We start from the raw sequence: 16,668 nt of genomic DNA on the forward strand, positions 1-16,668 counted from the left end.
CTCCACTCCTTGAGCCCTAGGCCATCATGAATCCACTTTCTGTCTCTATAGATCTGCCTATTCTGGACATTCTATATCAATGGAATCATACAGTTTGAGGTCTTCTGTGATCTTGACATTATTGTTTTATGTATCTATACTAATAAAAAGGTAATATGCTAATTAGACCAGCCATCTTCCAGATGTCTGACTTCCTTCCAAAGCCATGGAGGTGGGGGCTGAGGCAGAGGCAGTTAGGGGCGATCAGGCCGGAAGGGGAGAGCAGTTAGGGGCGAGATCAGGCTGGCAGGGGGTAGGTTAGGGGTGATAAGGCCAGCAGGGGAGGGAAGTTGGGGGGAGAACAGGCCAGCAGGGGAGGGCAGTTGGGGGTGACCAGGCCTGCAGGGGAGGGCAGTTGGGGGCATTAGGTAGGCAGACAGATGAGTGATTAGGAGTCAGTGGTCCTGGATTGCGAGAGGATGTCCGAGGGTTCCTGGATTGGAGAGGGTGCAGGCCGGGCTGAGGGACAACCCCCCCACCCCACCTGCATGAATTTCGTGCACCAGGCCTCTAGTATTTACGTATTTAAGCTTTGTCATTCTCCCTAGAGCTCAAGATCCATGAGGACAGGGACTTTCTTTTGCATTGTTCTCTACTGTATCCCAATACATAGAACAGCAAAAGCCTAGCACACGACAGGTACCAATAAGCAGGGGAATGAATGCTTTAAAAGTATTCAGTCACTGGACTTAGCAAGTGGAAGTTACTCTGTAATCTTGGTGAAGATTTTGAAGCCAGAACTGAGGCCAGAATGAAGTGGGCTGAGGATTCAGCAGGGGAAGGGGGGGGGGGGGGGGCGGGGGGGGAGGAGAATGGACAAAATACGTGAAGCATAAAAATCTTGTTCCAGAAGTGTTACTGTGAAAGGAAAACTAGAAATGAACATGGGATAGAGTGCAGATTTGGGTTTTATGACGTAGAGACTAGAACATGTTTAAAATCCTGGTACTAGATTTGCAACGTTCTGGAAGTTGCTCAGTATCCTGGAAGCCAGAGTGTAAAAAGCAGGTCAGATCACAAGTCAGTCCAGATCTGCATATGAGCTCAAACGTGTGATTTTAAAAGAAAAGCACAAAATACAATTTTAAGAAATAAAGATCATTAAAATTGAGTTCTACCTCAAAATGACTTGGAATATAAAATCTACCATAAAGTGAAGCCTAGTGTTTTATTTTTTGACACTATAAAAAGTAGTGTTTTAAATGATCCACAATACCAATTTACATCTTGGCATACTGATTGATAGTCATTTAGCTATATGAAATGGAACAGGTATACATCTCATTTGTAGAAACAAATGTATTCCTATTTGAGAACAAATTATTTAAATACAAAGCTGTGAAATGTTTTCCATATTGAAAAAATAGGAAAACCCAAAAGCTATGTTTGTGGGTCAGCTTCACTCAACCCTTGAATGTGGGAATCCTATATAATAAAGTGGTAATATCCAAATTGACCGTCACACCCTCGCACAAGATGGCTGACCCCATGTGGTCACAAGATGGCTGGCAGGGAGGGCAGTTGGGGGCGACCAGGCCTGCAGAGTAGGGCAATTAGGGGCAATTGGGCCGGAGGTCAGTTGGGGGCAATCGGACTGGCAGGGGAGCAGTTAGGCGTTGATCAGGCTGGCAGGGGAGTGGTTAGGGGGTGATCAAGCTGGCAATTAGTGATCAAACTGCAGAAGCAGTTCAGGGCAATCAGGCAGGCAGGCAGGCGAGTGGTTGGGAGCCAGCAGTCCTGGATTGTCGGGCCTAAATGGGCAGTCAGACATCCCCCGAAGGGTCCCAGATTGGAGAGGTTGCAGGCTGGGCTGAGGGAAAGCCGCCCCCCCCCCCCCAGTGCACAAATTTCATGCACCAGGCCTCTAGTCTCTTTATAAAATGGATGATAATATTGCCATCCTCATAAGGGTTAAATGTGCTGCAATGTGCTTAGAACAGTGCCTGGCACCGGGTGAGAGCTACCTGTGTGCTGGCTGTGATGTCGCATGGCAAACAGGAACGGTCTGCGCTACCCGCACAGTGCAGGGCCCAGGAAGAGCTGCTGAAGCTTTGAGCCCTCTCCCCCAGTTTAAACCAAACCCAACTTACTAATTAAGCTACTTAAGCCCAATCCAGTGACTGCACATCAGAATCACCCTGGGAGCTAGAAAAAAATGCCAGTGCCAGGGCCCTAATCCAGATCAATAAAATAAAAATGAGGCGGGGGGAGGGGGGGGCGCACACACACTGATCTTTTCTCAAGCAGCCCAAGTAATTCTAATGTGCAACCAGAGAGTTGAGTTCTGTTCCCACCCTTGACTCAATCCCCAAACTGCTGGCAGCCAATCTATTCCTGGAACAACCTCAGCACAAAGCAGACAGGAATCCAACTCATTCACAAGTATGTGTGTGTGTGTGTTGGGGGGAAGGGGGGTGAGAGATCAAGACTCAGGGAAAAGATTACAAAGCTGAAAAGCCAGGCAAAAATGAAAAGTAACAAAGTAGCAGTGATGAAGGTGTTAAATCACCTCATTGTCATTAATAAATATTTGCTATTTACCAGGCACAAAGCCAAAAAGGTACTGGAAAGGGGAAAATCACTACAGTGGGAAGCAGGTCATCTTAGGTGACTCAGCGTTTTCCCTAAACACAAGATCCAAAGTTAAAGCCATCCAAGCACACCACTGCTGGCTTTTTCCTAACTCTCTCACAGGACCCATAAAACAGGCTGGGAGGAGAAACCATCGCACCCTATCTTCCACCTCACAGCCTGTGCCTGCAGCAGCCATCTCCAAGGAGTCGGCCACTTCAGGACACCCAGTCTGGCTGCACTCCAAATGTGACAAGGTACAAAAGGCCCTAGATTCATTCCCTTCACCCCACTCTCCCACTGAAGAACACAGATCCACTCCATAGTTCAGAGTAAAAAAATCATTCTTTAACCTCACTAATGTTATAAGAGCCCAGATTTAGGTTAAAGAGTGCAGCTTTGGCATCAGAAAGCCCTGGGTTAGAGTCGCAGCTCTGGGGCTTCCAAGTTGAGTGACCCTTCTCCTACCCAACCTCACTGTGTCTCAGTGTGCTCATCTGTTCAGCTGAAATAACAGGACCCTCTTCACAAGGCTATTGTGAGGATTAAATTAGACCATGCACGCCAAGCATTTAGCACAGTCCTGGTCCATTCCTAGGCAAATATAAAGGTTCATTATTTTAATCCCTATTATTATTGGAACGTGAAAGAGCCTAAAACAGACTGAATCTAGAAGATCACAAAGTAAAGACAGTGGCTGGTGTGCAAGTGGTTAGAGCGTTGCTCCTCACACCAAAGAGTCTCAGGTTCAATTCCTGGTCAAGGACACCTGCATGGATTATATGTTCAATCCTGGTTGGTGCACATGCGGAAGGCAAACAATCAATGTCTCTCCCACATGGATGTTTTCTCTCCTCCCTCCCTCCCTCCCACTCTCTCTTAAAAAAAAAAGAAAAAAGTGCCCTAGCTGGTTTGGCTCAGTGGATAGAGTGTGAGCCTGCAGACTGAAGGGTCCCAGGTTCGATTCCAGTCAAGGGCACATGCCCAAGTTGCAGGCTTAATCCCCAGTAGGGGGTAGGCAGGAGGCAGCCAAGTGATGATTCTCTCTCATCATTGATGTTTCTATCTCTCTCCCTCTCCCTTCTTCTCGGAAATCAATTTTTTAAAAAGAAAGTAAAGACAGGGTAGAAGAGATAAGGTAATAAGGCCTTAAAAACACTGGTCTTAAAACCACTGACTTCAATAGCCGGGACTTGAATGTACAACTATCCTCAGCTTTCTGTTTAATGAAGAACAAATAATCTAATTTTGCGAATGGCATTTGTAGAAAGAGATTTTAAAGGGAAAAAAAAGGTTTAAATTCACCCTCAACAGAAAAAGAAAAAAATGTCAAAAATGTTACACAAAAACTACATTAGTAGCTCTACTAAAAGGTAAGCTTTATATTTTCTGGTTTCTCTGAAATGTTGTTCAATATCTCTGAAATATATCTAAAGCTAAAAGTCAGTTAAGAAAATGTATGAAGCCTTAGCCTGGCTCAGTGGATAAAGTTTGGCTCAGTGGATAAAGTGTCGGCCTACAGACTGAACGGTCCTGGGTTCAATTCCAGTCAAGGGCACATGCCCAGGTTGTAGCTCGATCCCCAGTTTGGGGCATACAGGAGGCAGCCAATCAATGATTCTCTCTCATCATTAATGTTTCAATCTCCCTCTCCCTTCCTCTCTGAAATCAATAAAAATATTTTTTTAAAAAAAGAAAAAATATGGAAATACTTTTTCCACAATTAGAATCCACTTTTAAATGCCTACTGTCATGGCAAGTAAGATGCCTGAAATGAGAAAATGAAGAGAGGGGGAAAAAGGAATTCATCCTGTTGGGACCCATTCCAAGAAGAACAGAGCCAAAGCCAAATGTAGATAATCATATCAACCGGCTTTGCTGTCATCATTCACAGGCCAGTGAGAAAATATGGAATTCCAATATACCTGCAGGTTTACCACAAGGATTACACCAAAAGCACAAATAAAATGCTGAGTATTACTTCACCGGAAGTGGTGGGACATCTAGACCCTGGAGTCAGAATGCCTGAGTAAGAATCTCAACCCACCATTTACAAACTGTAAAGAGTTAACCTGAGAAGGTTAATTAACCTTTCTGCACCTCAGCTTCCTCATCTATAAAATGGGGATAATAATGGTACACAACTGACTTCAGAGGGTTGCTGCAAAGCAGTTGAGCCAGCCCAAGAATTATCACCAGTGCCCATTCCCCTTTGTTCCTCCTCTCTCCCTACACCCACCTTCTGACCTCTCTCTTCCCTTCTCTCATTTCCTGGTGCCTCTTTTCAACCCTCTCCCATGTAGCTCCAGCCCACCCTTCCTTCTCCTCTCCCCTTCACTCAGCCTCCCAAACTCCCATCCCGCAGCCACAATCCTAGGTACTCTCACCCATGCTCCTCCCTCTACTTGGAGAGCAACCCTCCCACATCACACACCAGCTGCACACAGATCCTTTTCTTCATATAATAAAACTTCAAAAACTATACCCACATGACAGCTGCTAACCCTTCTCTGAAGTCTGATTTTAATGACGCCATATTTATTCCCAGTGCACCCTGGCACTCATCTAACCCAGCAACCATCGCCCCGTACTTCCACGGTCCATTACTTCTCTGCCTCTACCACTTAACCTCCTAGAAGGAAGCGCCTTAAACACGGGACCACCCAACTCAGTCATGTTTGTTACAGCAGTGCCTGGCAACAAGAAAAACCTCAATGTTTGGTGAATGGCTGAGTGAGGAAATGCCTCACTCACTTGGTGGTTCTTACATCTCTTTTCCTCTCCAGGCTCTCCTTTTAAAGCCTAAAAGGAGACTGTCATTACCCAGGGATCATTAGCAACAAAAACAGAAAAGTGCCAAGCACTTCTCTAAACACTTTTGAGTTTTACCTCCTTTAAGCCTTCAGATCACTTTTGATGTTTCCTCCTCCTCCTTTCTCCTCAGTCCAACCCCAACTCCACTCTCAGCACACCAGCTTCTCTGCTGTTCTTCTGTACAGGCCTGTTCCCCTCTTTGAGCCTCAGCATGTGTGTTCCCTCTGCCTGGAATGCCCCTCACCTCCATCAGGTCTTATCTTAAAACCTTCACAATCAGGCCTTCCCTGACCATGCTATTAAAATGACAACACCAGTACAGATTTTCAAAATTTATCAAACTGTATATTTAGTATACATCCAATTTTATAACATGTAAACTATACTCAATAAAGTTGATTAAAAAGCTACTAGAACTATCAGATAGGAATTTTGGCTAAACAAATATTCCTCCAAAAATAGCCACAAATGTTATTCCCACAGCTAATATTCTCAAGTCAGATCCGAAAAGATGCACAAGAAGTAATGCAACACAACATCTCTTTTTTTTGGGGGGGGGGGGGGGGGCAGGGGAGGGAGGAGGATGAGACAAAGAGGTGATTAGGGAAAGACAGCAATAAAGAGTTCCATATGATGACATCCAGGGGGGACACTGATGTGTGTCTCTGAGTCCTGCCTGATCACCACCAGCAAAGGCAGCCCCACAAGTGGCATCGCTTGTGTGCTCCTTCAGTCCTAAGTCACCGGGAGCCAGGACGCTTACACTGAACCAACCAGGCAGATCACTGCTCTCCACAAGGGCCTCTACCCAGAACTGACCCATGACAGGTCTGGATGTTGAATTTGTCAGAAGTCTCAGTTGTGAGCATCAGAAATCAACTAGCTAATTTAAACTCAATAGTGATTTGTTTTTCAAAGGCTATTGGACAGTTCACAGAATTTCTGAGGAAATACGGGCAACCAACTGCATCAGCTACACAACCAAAACAATGCCTACGGGCACACAGCAGAGTGCACCATCTACCCAGCCAGGGCCAGCCTGGCCCCTGGGACCACAATCTCCAAAGACTCTAGAAATAGAAATAGCAATAGCACAGCTGCCACCACTGTCCATCATCCTCTCCAAATGGCCTGTAGGTACTCCCTGCTTCTTCCCATCACAAGCCTCCAGCTTCAGTGTCACACTTGGGGTGGGTGTGTCTATACAGCTCTGCTGGAAAAGGTAAGAATTCCCCAATCAGAGGAAGAGCCAGGTCCAGGGCCCACCACAGACACAAATGGATGACACACCATCTCTCTGAAAACTGCTGATATAGATCAGTAATGAACGGTTCTCAAAAAAAAAATATTCACAAGAAAAAAATACTCAAAGACAGAACTAAAAAGAATCATACCCAGAGGTAATGCTATTTGGGAAGGGTGGGGTCTTTTTCATACTATTTAGTGTTTTACTCAGTATAGTAATTAGTCTCAAAAACTACAAGCTTACCTTCTAGTTTGAATATAACTCATTAACGTTTTCTAATTAAAAGAAAAAATTCAAACCTGAAGTAGCAGATAGTTTGTTTAAATACTGAAATGATATGAAAAATATCCTTAGAACTGAAATAGTCATGCAATAATTGCTAAAATACATGATTCTACTTAAAATGTAGTATTTCAACACCTTCTACTAGAGAGGGAAGGGGGGTGGGACTGGATAGAGGTGGGGGGAGGGGAAGAATGGGGACATCTGTAATAGTCTCTACAATAAGCCCTGGCCAGGACTCAGTGGTTAGAGCACTGGGCCTCAGACCGAAGGGTCAATGGTTCAATTCCAGTCAAGGGCACGTACCTGGGTTGCAGGCTTGTTCCTGGCCCCAGTTGGGGTACTTGCTGGGAGGCAACCATTGATGTGTCTCTTTTACACTGATTTTCTTTCTCTCTCTCTCTCTCTCTCTCTCTCTCTCTCTCTCTCTCTCTCTCCTCCTCCTCCTCCTCCTCCTCCTCCTCCTCCTCCTCCTCCTCCTCCTCCTCCCCCCCCCGTCCACTCTCTCTAAAAAACAAAATATCCTCAGGTGAGGATTAAAAATTAAGTAAAAATAAGTAAACAAAATGTAGTGTTTTGATACCTTCTACTTAAAACATAAGCCACAAATTATAACCTCTTTTATAGCCACAAATATTTTTAAATGTTTTGCTTAAAAGACTAATTCTCAAGAGGTACTTCTAACCTGAATCTCAGAATAAGAAAAAAGAACAAGCTATGAAAAGCTATTAACACTAATTCAAGCTGATCAACTATAAAAAGACATCAGCATTAATGTCAGAGTCTCAGAAAATTCACTTCCAACTAAGAAAGTTTACTTTCTAAATGAAGAAAGCCTTTCACTGACTGAATGTATTGGTAATATTCAGAAATAAAACCTTAAGACCAGAAATAAAACCTTAAGACAAAAAAAGGGAAAATGCAGAAACACTCTAGGTCCCTAATATCAGCCCTGTTAAGCCCTGCCTTAGCCTCCTCCACACAGGACCGTTCGATGCCAGATCTGAAATGCACACATGTACTTTCCCCATGCAGACTCCTAGTTCCTCAGTACATTAGCATTTTATTCTCTCTTTAAGAATTTCTCCATGCCATTGACATTCCTCAAAACTGATATATGCATGCATTTTAAAAGAAATATCATTTAAACCGGTTTGCATATGGCTGACTTTGTCAAAAAAGGCACAGATAAATGAAAGTTAGCATTCCCTGAAGAAAAAAAATCTGAAGATAATGAAAGACAACTAGAAGCAGACTAGATAGCAGAAGGAAGAATTACAATTTTCCAGATAATTCACAAACTATTCAAGAGTTAACCAGCTAAATTAATTCAATACATATATATATATAATGACCTAAGGAAGACATCACGCTGGACAATAAAGTGGATACTAAGTAAGACATAGTCCCAGATTTCAAGGGAGTAATAATCTAATTGGGGAGGGGAACAAAAAGTAAACAAGCAGCTATTGTTATGTAAGATAAAGTTGAGAAGAGAAGTAAACAGTACTTTGGAGATTCAGTGGAGGGAGAGAGTCTTACTAGATAAGGGAACAAGGAATACAATAAAGAAAAGTTCCATAAAAAGTAGCACTGAGCACAGCAGGCAGCAGAAATCCAGGGGAAGAAATAGCTTAAACTACAGAAACTGGTTCAAACCCAGGTTCTGATGAGTATGTATTTCAGTAAGCAACTGGGAGCCCTCAAGTTTTCTAGGCAGGGGAATGGAAAGGACAATGATTCAACTGCTGATAGAAAAGATAAATTTACAGGAGGCTGAGCAAGGGAAAAGGATTACTGGTTATCCTATATCCTATATAATAAAGGGCTAATATGCAAATTGACCGACCAGTCAATATGAAGCACACTAACCACCAAGGGGCAGGCGCTCAATGCAGGAGCTGCCCCCCTGGTGGTCAGTGAGCTCCCACAGGGGAAGCGCCACTCAGCCAGAAGCTGGGCTCACAGTTGGCAAGCACAGTGGCGGTGGTGGGAGTCTCTCCCACCTCCGCAGCGCTAAGGATGTCCGATTGACTGGGCCTAAGCTGTCAAGCAGACATCCCTCAAGGGTTCCCAGACTGAGAGGGCACAAGCCGGGCTGAGGGACTCCCCCGCACCCGCATACATGAATCTCATGCACCAGGCCTCTAGTTATAATATAAGAAAAGACGGATCAGATCTAAGATGATGATAACAGATAGATACCAGAGGGAACAGGCATGGGAAGATATGCAACCTCTTTTCCAATACTGACCAGGGAAAGAGAATGAGAAATGTCTAAGCTTCTAGCTTTGTTATTAAATGAATTGTGGTTACATTACCCAAATGAATAAAATTAATTGGCTTTGTTTTCCTCTTTGTTTTGCCTACTAAGAAGCTCAAAGCCAAATACATGGCCTATTTCTAATATATGGCAAGCATTCATGTGCAGCCTGTAAATCTATAGTTTATTTTCTTTTAACAGGATTTTAATCTATATTTCATAGGTAACGTCTAATTATTTTAGAATGAGGCAGAAAATAAATTAACAGATAAAAAGACTGAGACCAAGCCACAGACAGTTAGACAAAGTAGCTGGTTCAGGGATATAACCTTCAGGCGGCCAACCCAGGGCATTCTCCTCACCCTTCTTTTCCACCCTACCAAAGGCCATATCCCATGACAGAAGCTGAAAATGCCAGATTTCACTTTCTCAACCTCCCTCACAAGTAGCAGTGGCATGAAATCCGTTCTAATTAATAAAACTGAAGACGTCTCCAAGGTGACCTTCTGGAGAGGACTCCTCTCTATTTAGAGGAAGTTGTAAGTAAATAAACTCCTTCCCTACCTATCTTACATAGGCTTGCCGTCTGGTGCTGCAGCAACCACTTTGCAAACATGAGGCAATGAGCCTGAGACTTTTGATAAGCCAAAATACTAAATATAGAAGAAAAGGATGCAAAGAGTATAGATTCTTAAGTTATCATTAAGATGCTGCACCAGCCTTAGAATCTAGACAAGAAGTCGTCTTATTGCTAGACTTCTTGCTACTGGAAAATAAGCTCTATTATTTAAGCCATTTTAAATTGAGTTGTGTTACTTGCCAAAGGCATCCTAATTGAAAAAGAGGTCATCACAAGGTCAATTTCTGACAGGTTGATTTTTTAATTGCTGAGTTAACAATATTATTATTATTGAGATGAGACTAACCCAAACATACTACTAGTATGGTCAAGAAGAAAGCAATAAGCTAATAAAAGCTTCTGGGAGCAGTTAAAGATAAAAACAGAAAATTATTAATAACATTTTAAAAATGTCATCACATGTTAGTAAGGGCACTTCTTAAAGGCAGGAACAGAGGAAGAAAAGCATAACTGTACAGAAGTACTCTAAGGTGGAGAAAATTAGGGAGACTTCCTTTTTTGGCAATGTTATAGACAAGGGAACCAAAAAATCCTTCCCAATATAAGAGAGTCCAAAAAGTCTGAGTAAAGTGTAAGAAACATCTGTTTAAATGCATAGCTAAGTTCACAAGAAAATAAAGGACCTCTCAAATGGTCAAAAATCAAGGAACCTAAAAACCAGAGCAGAAAGTGTAAACTGCTAGTGTACAGAAACCTAGAGTTTGGAGGGCTAGGGTAGAGGGTGGGTTGTATGTGTGTAAAGGATATCTGTGCCCTTTGGAATGTAATAGAAAAAGAAAAGAGGAAGGAAATGACTAACCTAATATTTTCTTTAAAAAACACCATCTCGAAGACAATTACAACTATTATTTTCAACCTCTTATACTTTACCCTTTATGAGAGCTATTTCCAGGATTAAATGTACATTTTAAAAAAGCATGTCCATATTACATATTTACATATCACATAGGATTTCCTGGATATTTTACCACAAAGACACAAATCATTTCTCCCAAAAAAACACACATTGACCAATTTTTCAGCCATTATGAAAAGATCCATCATTAAATCAAGTACTCAAGTCCCGTATATTTGTAACCATACTAAAAGGTTTCCAAATCTTGGGACTTTTTGGTAAAATTTTTATCATTAGGGTCATTATAATATTCTTCTAGTGACTATGTTACCAATAGTTTCAACAATATCACATAAGCCCTAGTCAGTGTGGCTTAATGATTAGAGTTTAGACCCATGGACCATTTTTAGGGTCGTGGGATGGATTCCTGGTCAAGGACACATACTGGGTTCAGGTCCAGATGTGTGGGGGAGGCTACCAATCAATGTGTCCTTCTCATGAGTTTCTCTCTCTCCCCCTCCTTTCCTCCCACAATCTCTAAAAAGAAATCAATGGAAAAAATATCCTCGGGTGAGGATTAACCAAAAAGATACATCACATAAAAATGATCTATCATCTCTGAGCTAATCTTATGGGCCTCTCTATATTACAGATTTTTTAAATCATTGCATATAAATGGTAAAGGGAACCTGCAAAGGATGTAATGTCTGAGGAGTCTACAGACTAATATGGTCTCATATTATAAAGGCAGGTAAAAGAAATTACAGGCCACAGCAAAAAAACAACAAAAAACACACACCATGAAAACCTCTAAAGGTCCTCCACTGAGTTTACCTTCCTCTACTAGTCTATTTGCTTCAGCTTCTTTGAAAACTGAAGACATACTGCCTTTATTTATCTTCACATTTTCATGTTGGCTTTATGAATGGGACCACTCAATTCCATTAAGCCACCTCCATCACTCAAAGTTCATCTTTTCTCAAAAAGTCTCTTCATCCGTGGACAATCCAAACAACCCAAGAAATACGAACACATAATATATATAACCATCACAAGGGTCACATTTGTCTCCAATGCATCCCCATATTTATAGAAGGTATACCTTTTATACCTTTTAACCTAGTGTTTACACACAACCATCCTAAAATGCTGCTTTATATTGCGCTGTATCTGGAATGTTTTTCCAACAACCTATGTGCGATGGTTCAAGACTAAGCATTTATTCTACAAATAAGTCCACCACATGCAGGGGGAAAATAACCAAGTGTCCAGGATCAAGAACCCAAGTGTGAAAGCACTGCACTTGCTTGGTTCCACCCCTCCCACTGACAAAGGGAGACGGTTTAGTGAACCTCGTCTTGTCCCAGGCGACAGAAGAACCTCCCAAGAGCACTCTGGGGTCCGCGGGGAATAAAGCACGAGTTAGCAGAGAAGGGAGGCTCCGAGGGGCGCGCTGCATTCTGGGACTCGTTTCCACAGTTACCCACGTGCACCCAATCCAACCGCGACTAGGACTACAAGTCCCAGAATTCCATAGGACCGCCTTTCCCCTTCACACCCGGCAACCGGAGCCAGACCCTAAAGGAAACCCCTAAAGCGCTGGGGAAGGTCCGGCCTCCCAGACGCTACGCGGGGTCTCAGACCCCGAGCTCCCTTGCAGGGACGCGGGTCCCGAGGCACCTGGCGACTAAATATTAGAAAACTGCGTCACAGCCTGCCAAATCCAGGGACTGCCGGGGACCTCGACACCCCCCCCTACGCAGACCACCCTCCACCGGGCCTCCACGGCCCGACCTCGCCGGCTCCCCCCGCGCGCCTACCCCACCTCCCAGTCCGACAGCCGGAGCCCGCACCAGCGCTGACCTCGCTACCCGCCGCTCCGGGGGAATCGCGGCCAGCGCCAACCTCGGGGCACTTCCCCCGCCCCCTCCTCCTCACCCCGCCCCCTTCGCTCTCCACACCCCGAAGCTCACTCCAGAGACCCTTGATGGGGGAGGGGGGAAACATCTCCCCAAAACTCACCTGGCCCACCCGCCCGACCCTCAAGCTCTGCACCGATGGAATCTAGACATGACAGCCCACCCCCCTGCCCCTCCCCACCCCCATGGCCTCCCGACTAGCTCTTCACCCGCACCGTACCTCTTTTACCCCGGCCCCCATCCTGTACCCCAAACCCTCCGCTCCTTCCTCTCCTCTTACTCACAATGACTCTGACTTCCCAGCACCTGCTCCATCCTATTACCCCCAGGTGCCACTCCCAGTTACCCCAGCAGCCTTCCAATGCCCCTCCGCCCGCCGGACTCCCCAACTATCCCATCGCGCCCCAATCCCTCCCACCATCTCGCTCTCCCGTTACATCAGCCCTCATCTCGGTGCCCGCCCTCCGGCCCCGCTGGGCCGCTGCCCCCATTCCCCCACCCCATTGTTCCCCCCCCACCCCCGCCAAGCAGCCCTTCTTCCCATTGTCCCCGCCCCCGCGCTCCCCCGAGCACTCACCCGCCTTTCTCCCCGAACCGCCCGCACCGCACCGCTCGGCTCAGCCCCGAGGAAACCCTCACCCCGGCGCCCCGCTCGCTCGCTCCCTCACTCCCCCTCCCGTGCCACCCCCAGGCCTGCCTGCTAGCGCCCGCCACCGCTTCCAGCTCCATTCACCCCAGACACTCGGGTCCCGGCCCTTCATCTCACGTCCCGCCCCCCCTCCCCCCAACACTGAAATAGAGCCAGTCCCCACCCCCCTTACCTCCGCCCTCCCCTAGCAGGCCGGCCCCTTCCCCCCCACGCCCGCCCCCGCCCCGCGCTGCCCAAGGCGGCACCGCCCGCCCCGGCCCCGGGAGGGGTAGGGGTGGCTCTCGGGCAGGGGCTCCCCGCGCGCCTCGGGACAGGAGGCGCAGGCACTGCGAGACCCGAGTGGAGAGTGTGGGCAGCCCCCCGGCCCCGACCCGCTCGCTCCCTCGCTGTTACTCACTGACAGCAGCAGCATCCGAGTGCATTTTCGGACAGCTCACACCCCGCTGGCCGCCCCGGATCCCGCGCTCGCCTCGCGGTATCCCCACCGGCTCGCCGCACCTCGGCTGGGAGCTGAGGACCCGCCGCCAGGCACTCGGGCCCCGCCCACCTCGCCTCCTCCATTGGATGAATCTCGGCTGAGGAACCGCCCCTCCGCGTCTCTCATTTGACGAAAGGCGTGTAGAGCGCGCCGTTCTGGAGCGGTCAAAGAGGCCCCGCCCCCTGGAGTCCAATGCGATTGGTCCGGGCGCCTCGTCCCCGTAACGCCCCTGGCGGAGACCACGCTCTGGAGGATCAGGTTGGTCCTGGCTGCTGTCACTCAACCCCGGGGGTCTGAAAGCGCGTGGAGGAGCGAGGCTGGGGCCTGGGTCCACCTTGACCCTGAAGCTCCGCCTCGTCGCGGGCGGGATTGGTGGAGCTGCAGACCAACCAAGAAAGATGGGTCGGCGTCTGAAACAAAGCACGCGAAGTGTTCCCAGAAAAACCTAGAAGGGCAGGCGCAGTCGGGGCAGTTTGGGTCTCGCTGCCCGAAGTAGGGGAGGCAGCCCGTCCTTCGTGCCGGGCGCTTTGCGTCCGGGTCTCCCGCCTGCCACGCACGCCTCTGAGCGGCTCTCTGCAGAAGCCGGGTCCGCGCCGAACTTGCACTTCTCTTGCTGGCTGTTTCCTGCAGCTGGACACTGGATGAAGAATTGCCGCGTCTTCCTTTCCGGCAAACGCTCCGGTGAGGAACAAATTCCCATTTCTTGCACAGCAGTCTCTCGCCGTTTTCGAGTGCACTGCTTTTCCGGAGTTACCGCACTTCTTCCCCGTTGGTCCCAGATGGGCTGTTCCGAAGGCTTCGGGATTGCGGGCATCGTCCGTCATCCACACATCCAGCTGCAGGCTCCAGACCGCACAGCCGTGGAGGAAATGCAGGACCCCGGCCGCCCTCGGCAGGGCCCCAGCCTGCGCGGACAGGTCGCATCCGCCGAGACAGCCGGAGTCACTGCGCTGGGCGGCGGCCCAGAAGGCAAGCTGGCTGCTACTTGGCAGGGGGAGACGTTACATGGAGGTGACTTCTCACCAGTGGGCTTCCTAAGTCAGGAATTTGCACCATCTTCGTGAGTTCCGACCAGTTTTTCCAGTGCTTTCAAACCAACTCACCGCACTCACATTATTGTCGTGAGAAATGTTGTTTTGAGGTATTCATGGAGGATTCAGTGATCTCCTCCCCCAATCACTGCACACTGTACACCGCCTCTCGGTACCCCGAGGCCCTGCCCCCCACCCCAGCTGGCACCCGAGCGTCCTACTGATCCTGCCCCCAACAGAACAAAAGTCGTTTAGTTGCTAGATTTCTACAGCCAAGGCTTCTGAGTTTCGGGGGTTCTGGAATTTAGGTTTCAAATAAGGCGTCATGTTACACCAAACACAAGATATTTGAAGAACGGAATCCAACCAGTTCCCCTGTCCCACACCACTGGCTTTGTAATACCATAATATCTCATTAATAAATTACAGCCTTATCTATAATAATAAAAGCGTAATATGCTAATTAGACCGGACAGCCGAATGACCTTCCAGATGACCTTCTGGACGAAACCCCCTTGCATGAATTTTGTGCATCGGGCCTCTAGTAATTTATAAAATACTGGAGGCCCAGTGCACAAAATTCATGTGTGTGTGTGTGTGTGTGTGTGTGTGTGTCCCTCAGCCCAGCCTACAACCTCTCCAATCTGGGATCCTTCTCACAATCCCGGACTGCTGGCTCCCAACCACTTGCCTGCCTGCCTGATTGACCCTAACTGCTTCTGCCTGCCAGCCTGATCACCCCCTAACCACTCCCCTGCCAGCCTTATCTCCCCCTAACCACTCCCCTGCCAGCCTGAACTCCCCCTAACCACTCCCCTGCCGGCCTGATTACCCCCTAACAGCTCCCCTGCCAGCCTGATCGATGCCTAACTGCTCCCCTGCCAGCATGATCGATGCCTAACTGCTCCCCTGCCGGCCCGATTGCCCCTAAGTGCCTCCCCTGCAGGCCTGGGTCCCCCACAACTGCCCTCCCCTGCAGGCCTGGTTACCTACAACCGCCCTCCTCTGCCAGCCTTCTTGTGGCAGCCATCTTTGACCACATAGGGCGGCCATCTTGTGTGTTGGAGTGATGGTCAATTTGCATATTACTGCTTTATTATATAGGATACTCTATGGTATTTCTATCATTAAAACACTTAAAAATCTATGAACATCTAATCATAGAACCTCATAATTAAATCTGAACTTATCCACCTCAGGTTCCTTCTCAACACACGAATATCATCCTTCTTGGTGACCTTTAACCTGACGGAGCGTCAGCTGGGCCCTACAGAGAGGGGTAGGTACCTCTGGACTCGGAGATAGGCCATCCTGGTCCCACAGATTAATTGCAAAAAAAATCTCTGTGCTTACTTTCAGCAGAAAAGCTGCTCCTGCATTCTTTATACCATTTATGTTTTCAACCTGTTCTACATCTAGGAAATAATAAATTATATATAATTAAACAAGTTCATAATATTTTGTATATGTAATATTTGTGTGGTATTTTACTCATCATCATCCTACTTCAAGGGCTGAGACACAGATGTTATTTTGCAAAAATTCAAATAAGCCCACAATTAATTTGTCTTAGGTAGCCATTTGCTATATGGATTTATTTGCAGCAAACTTTTTAATAATGTATGTAAACATCAATTAAGCTACATGAGGGACCTGCCTGCTACTTGACCCCTAACATCCAGCACTCTTCTGGCACAGAGTGTCCCTAAAAAAGGATAGAATGCACAGCCTCTGGTTTTTGATTTTGTGTTTGTTTTTTTTCAGTTAAATCCATATGATTATTTTCAAATAAAAAAAAAAACAGATAGTAATTTACACAGATCTTTGTAGTGGGTCGGCTGTAGCCTGAAGATTGAGTGGCAAAGCTCATTATTGGTCTGCTAAACCTCTCTGACCCCATG

General features: G+C 46.8%; 1 protein-coding gene across 1 annotated transcript in view; it reads right to left on the reverse strand.

Moving 5' to 3' along the window:
- The window catches only part of DCUN1D4 (defective in cullin neddylation 1 domain containing 4), a gene marked incomplete at its 5' end in the record, with an annotated part of 68,846 nt that extends 55,027 nt beyond the window's left edge, over nucleotides 1–13,819 (reverse strand). The window contains 2 exon segments of the mRNA XM_081099104.1: nucleotides 13,656–13,713; nucleotides 13,715–13,819. Of these exon segments, the coding sequence (XP_080955230.1) occupies nucleotides 13,656–13,713; nucleotides 13,715–13,819 (163 nt within the window).
- Nucleotides 13,820–16,668: the final 2,849 nt, after the last annotated feature.

The sequence above is a fragment of the Myotis nattereri genome (genome assembly GCF_964212035.1).
Source record: "Myotis nattereri genome assembly, chromosome: 1".
NCBI classification, from domain to species: domain Eukaryota; kingdom Metazoa; phylum Chordata; class Mammalia; order Chiroptera; family Vespertilionidae; genus Myotis; species Myotis nattereri.